At 39.3% G+C, this 6,000-nt stretch overlaps 1 protein-coding gene across 1 annotated transcript in view; it reads left to right on the plus strand.

Annotated features, from left to right (window-relative positions):
- Positions 1 to 3,561, plus strand: part of Slc5a12 (solute carrier family 5 member 12) — a 43,967-nt gene extending 40,406 nt beyond the window's left edge. The window contains exons 14-15 of the mRNA XM_052181395.1: positions 664 to 791; positions 3,409 to 3,561. Coding sequence (XP_052037355.1) covers positions 664 to 791; positions 3,409 to 3,561 — 281 coding nt within the window. The remainder of the gene's footprint in view (positions 1 to 663; positions 792 to 3,408) is intronic.
- Positions 3,562 to 6,000: the final 2,439 nt, after the last annotated feature.

Consider the following 6,000-nt stretch of genomic DNA (forward strand, 5'->3'; position numbering starts at 1 on the left):
ATGGATTGACACTCGTATTCACCAGTACTTTGTAGGATGTGGTATTTACACTAGTCTTCCTGGCCAGGACATTTGCAAAGATTCTGGAAGGAGACCTCATCAGTCTTTATATCTTAGTGTAAATTTCATTCTGACTTGGTCCTCAGTAGGACTTAAAGGGGCAGGACACTAATCAGATAAGCTTTGAGGGTCAGAAATAAAGTGTGAAGGGAGTCAAGATTGGCTGGTAGAATCCTGGAGGACTCACTAAGATGTTGACACTGTAATAGAAGAAAAAGAAACAGTGAGAATGAACCTAATTTTACAGATACTGGCCTAGAGGATACTGGAAATATATGATTTAGATAAAATTTAAGAAAAAACATACTTCCTGTGATTTCTTCAGTTAGCCTGCCAAATTTACTAGCGGAGCATCGTTTTTCAAATAAATATGTTATCACAATTTAACTTTATAGTCCTGAACTCTCTCAACCTTCCAGTTTGTGAATTTATAACTGCTAGCTCTCACCTCTTTCTGCAGTCTCCCTAGTTCTATGGATTCACCTCTTAAGCTTGTTTTCAAGCTGTTCAAAAGTAACTCAGCCTTCAGGTCAATATTGCCTGCACTGAACCAGGGGGCCTGGAGCACTGAAGCCATTTAATCCATCTCCCTTTCCTTAATAGGCAAGCAAAGAGGCGAAGACATCGACCCACTTTTAATAAGACCAGTTTGCAATTTATTTTGCTTTTGGTCTAAGAAATACAAAACTCTGTGCTGGTGTGGAGTTCAGCATGACCAGGAAACAGAGCAGGTGAGCAGGTGAATGAGCTTAAAACAGGTGTTGAATTCCCCAGGACTCCTTTCTCCCTGCACCTCCTACCCCATCCCCTGCCAGAAGTGGATCTGGGGGAGAGCAGAGGTGTATTCTGGGGAATAGGAAAGAGTGGAGGGAGCAGGAACTGCCGCCAGGATGTAATATAGGAGAGAAGAATTTAAGAGATTTAAAAACAACAACCAAGCAAACAAGCAGTTGTTGGCTTACTAAGTTCTCAACCTTCAATTGAGTTTAATCTTCTTAACCTTCCTAATGTTGAGACCCATTAATAGTATTCCTCATGTTGTGGTGACACCCCTACCATGAAATTCTTTTCCTTGATACATGATAACTGTATTTTTGCTATTGCTATGAATTGTAATGCAAATATCTTTGTTTTCCAAAGGTCTTAGTTGATAATTTTAAATAAGGAGTGTCACCCCTGAAGAGTGCCATCCACCCCGGGGTGTGCCCTTCTCCCCCTTTTCAACAATTGCTTCTTGAAAGGGCTTGAAAGGGTCAAGCTTTTGGCCTCTGAGCCCCACAGCTGATGAACTTGAAGTGTGTAGGTTGATGGGCAAATGTGCTTCATGATTGGATTGTTGACACTCTAAGTGGTCAGTTTCCAAAGTCTCTTTTGCTCCTGTGAGGTGAGTTCCAGGAAAAAAATATCAAAATAATTTTTAGAAACAACAGAACAAAATACAAGACATAGTCAAATGTGTCCCAAGAGTTTGTGAGTTTGGAGTCAGAAAGCTCCAGTTTTAACTCTCCTTCCAAGTCTTATTTTCATTTTGTTTAGCTTTTGCTATTTGAGAACTAAAGAAGATGATTATATAGCATGACATAGACACAATTTTCTCATTCTCTACCATATTACATTAGTTATTTTTGCCTATTATCTCTTACCAAAATTCCTCACAGAAAGTCTCAAATGAGGAGTTGTGGATTTTTATTGTTGTTTTTTGTGTTTTGATTTAGTTTTGGTTTACAGTTTCAAATGGTTCACCCATGATTGCTTAATCCCATGCACTTGTACTGATCACTCGATTGATAGCAGCATGAGAAGGAGAAGACTGTTGAAATCCTGGTGGGGATGAAACAGAAGGAAAGTGAATACATGTAGAGATCAGAGCAAGATATACCCCCCCCAAAAATCCCTGAGTGATCTAGATGGGCTCCACTTTTTAGAGAGTTACAATCTCCCCACAGCGTCACCAGCTGATGTGAAACTGTAACCAACATTTCACATTCAGATCATAACAAGTATAAATAGTGAAAAGTTAGAGTCAAAGAAACATCAACTATGCATTCTTCGGCCCAAGAAGTACATTTATGTTCAACAAACTAGAGACTCATAAGACTCGCCTTTTCATCACTCAAAAACCATGATGCTCAGCTTGAGCTCTAAGTTAACTGCACTGACTGACAATGCAGAGCAAGCTGAGGAACAGAAGAACTAGGCAATAAGCACCCTCTTCAGGAGGAGGCAGGATGTGCTTTTGTATGTTCTGAGCTCCAATGTTAGGATTGTGAGAGGACTCTGAGGATGTTTAGGGAAAGAAAAAATTAATACGAACATATCTTTTTTTTTCTTTTTTTTTATTCGATATATTTTTTATTTACATTTCAAATGATTTCCCCTTTTCTAGCCCCCCACTCCCCGAAAGTCCCATGAGCCCCGTTTTCTCCCCCTGTCCTCCCACCCACCCCTTCCCACTTCCCCGTTCTGGTTTTGCCCTATACTTCTTCACTGAGTCTTTCTAGAACAAGGGGCCACTCTTCCTTTCTTCTTGTACCTCATTTGATGTATGGATTATGTTTGGGGTATTCCAGTTTTCTAGGTTAATATCCACTTATTAGTGAGTGCATACCATGAGTCACCTTTTGAGTCTGGGTTACCTCACTTAGTATGATGTTTTCTAGCTCCATCCATTTGCCTAAGAATTTCATGAATTCATTGTTTCTAATGGCTGGACTCCAGAAAACCAAACAACCCTATTAAAAATGGGGTACAGAGTTAAACAGGGAATTCTCACCTGAAGAACTTCGGATGGCGGAGAAGCATCTTAAAAAATGCTCAACTTCATTAGTCATTAGGGAAATGCAAATCAAAACAACCCTGAGATTTCACCTTACGCCTGTCAGAATGGCTAAGATTAAAAATTCAGGAGACAGCAGGTGTTGGAGAGGATGTGGAGAAAGAGGAACACTCCTCCACTGCTGGTGGGGTTGCAAATTGGTTCAACCACTCTGGAAATCAGTCTGGCGGTTCCTCCGAAAACTGGGCACCTCACTTCCAGAAGATCCTGCTATACCACTCCTGGGCATATACCCAGAGGATTCCCCACCATGTAATAAGGATACATGCTCTATGTTCATAGCAGCCCTATTTATAATTGCGAGATGCTGGAAAGAACCCAGGTATCCCTCAACAGAAGAGTGGATGCAAAAAATGTGGTATATCTACACAATGGAGTACTATTCAGCCATTAGAAATACGAACATATCTATGTCACCCTTCATAAAAGAGCAGCAGTTACCAAATGCCCCTGAAGTTGGTCTTAAACATGTCTACACTGGCTTTTAATAAGTGTCTTTCCTCATTCCTCAGGATTACCTTGACAGTGGCACTGCCTGGAAACAAGGGGTTGAATCTGGCCTACAGAATGGACTCAAGCAAGACATCCCGGCTCAGATTCCAGGCTACAACCCCAAAGACAAAAGCTACAGCAACAATGTGCAGGAGAAGACCACTTATTTCTAGGACAAAACATGCGACAGATAGTATCCTTAGACAGAAGCACGCATGTACTTCTTGTCACTTCTTGTAGCCTTGGGTACAGATTCTTGTCAGAAAAGAAGGATGTCCAGTATCTATTTATACTTATTTATAGAAATGATGTGACTCAGGATGTTCTTTGGGAAGACCCAAATTCAAGTGAGAAAAATCAGCTGAGGCCTGAAGCGCTTAATGCCACATGACTCAACAAGACAGAGTTAGATCATGATGAAAGAAGTTAAAATTTCTTTGATTCTCATCAGATTAAAACTCTGGGTTTACTGCTATTTGTTTGTAGGCTTTTGTTTTGTTTTGGTGCTGAGAACTAAGCACAGGTCTTTCCTCTTCCAAAATATCTGCTGGACCACTTACCTTTGTCTACATTTTGAAGTTTTAACCATCAAAATATCATAGTGAGTTAGAGGACAAACATAAATGGGAATCTGCACATTCAATGTTGCTCTGAAAAAGCTGATAAAATAGGAATGACATCATATTCAACCTCATGTCGCACATGTATGTAGACATGTAGATATAACTGCACCTACTTTGTGGCCACAGCTACAACACTTTACTTCTCTTAGTATCCTCACTCTGCCTCTGTTATGCATTCCATTAGTCATTTCTGATCTAGGAGCTATTACTACAAAACATTAAGGGTAATTGTACTAAGTACAAGGGGAGAAAAATCAGTCTTCACAGGGGGAAGCAATCACATATAAATATGCTATTCACTTTGTATTGTTGAAGCAGTGTTGCTTAATTTCTGCCATTTAAAACTGATAAATTTGGAACTTGAAAGATGGCTCAGCAGTTAGGAGAACTTGTTGCTCTTCCTGAGGACCTGAGTCTAACCAGTACCTAAGTTGAGTACCTTTTAGCGGCCTATAATTGCAGCTGTGAAAGGAATCGGATGTCTTTTTGTGACCTTCATTGACATTCACATTCATGTGCACATACCTACATATAGATGCACCAGCTACACATAACAAATAATTAACTCATTTTAAGTGGGAAAGAGTCTATGCTTGTCCAGAAGTTAAGAGTCTAATCTACAAAGATGAATACAGGGGAAATCGTGCTCTATTGAGAGCTGTGAGGTCAGGCAGCGAGAGTCGTGAGGTCAGACAGCATATTTTCAATGAACCCTGTAAAGAACATACCATTTACAGCAGAGCTCATTAGCCACAGAGTCTTATAAATTATCCAAAGAACTCATCCAGGACACATGTGCAAGCTTAAGTCACTCCATCAGATGCAAGCACTATATTAGTTTTAGTCTGAAGAATAACTTCAATATTCTGGAGCAGAACTCATCCAAACTGAACAAATATGCTTTTATGTAGAAGTAGAAGGAAATATGAAAAAAAGAAACATATTATACAAGGCTGGTAACTGTATTAATTGTGAAGTGTATGCAGTCAATAGGCTCAGCAAGTTCCAGTATCTTCTCTCCCATCCTTTACTCTCAAATGGCAGCTCAGAATGGTGTTACAGGGCCACATTCAGTGAAAATGGGTTAAATATGGAGCTGTTTTGCCATAGAGTTTCCAGAGACTTTTCAATACATTGTATGAGTGATGAGTTTCCAGATGTGGAAAGTGTACTGAACTCAATGCTAGCCTTTGTGCCTTTTGTGCATAATTGGTGAGGATAAGACTGTCTCTTTCACTAACCTCATTTAGATGATTGGCACTCTCTTTGTCATTATCTGGACCAAAAAGTGTAGTTTCTTGGTTGACAGAAGTTATCTGAATCAAATGTCTTAGACTCAAAGATGAGTTCTGACACATATTATCTGGTCATTTGGCAGAAGGTAATAGAAACTATTTCTATTTAATGGAATTATTGTGAGGACATAATTCAGTCCTCAACTGGCCGATTGCCACTGTGTAGTGTAGGAAAAAAATGGTGTTTATTTTGACTGAAATTGTTTCACTGTTTCTCTTTGATGACATTGACTTAGTACATGTTTTATTAGGATTCTGTGGTACGAAATAGAACTGATGAGATAAACATAGTTACAAGTCAAGAATAAGGTCCTGAATTCCCAAGCACTGGATTTTATATTACAGCATCCATAAAACTTTATTAAAATGTCCCACATTCCCCAAAATGGGATGGATCTTACCATATTCACAAGTTCATTACTGGAAGCATCATGCTCTATTGTGGTTTATTAAGTCTTACATTTGGAAATTCTAGCCTTAAGCAAACATCCCAAGATAAGTTAGTACCTCAGTCCACAGAAGCAAGGGTGAAACTCATAACAGACGCAGGAACACGGGGTTTGCTTTGGTTTAATTTAAACAGGATTTTCTAAGTAATCTTACTATTTTGTCACTACTGTATTTCAACAAGAATAGCAAAGCCCACAAGCTGTGATGTTGTCACACAGTACTTAAAAATAAGTATTAACAAAAT

This window comes from Apodemus sylvaticus, chromosome 5, assembly GCF_947179515.1.
Source record: "Apodemus sylvaticus chromosome 5, mApoSyl1.1, whole genome shotgun sequence".
Lineage (NCBI taxonomy): Eukaryota > Metazoa > Chordata > Mammalia > Rodentia > Muridae > Apodemus > Apodemus sylvaticus.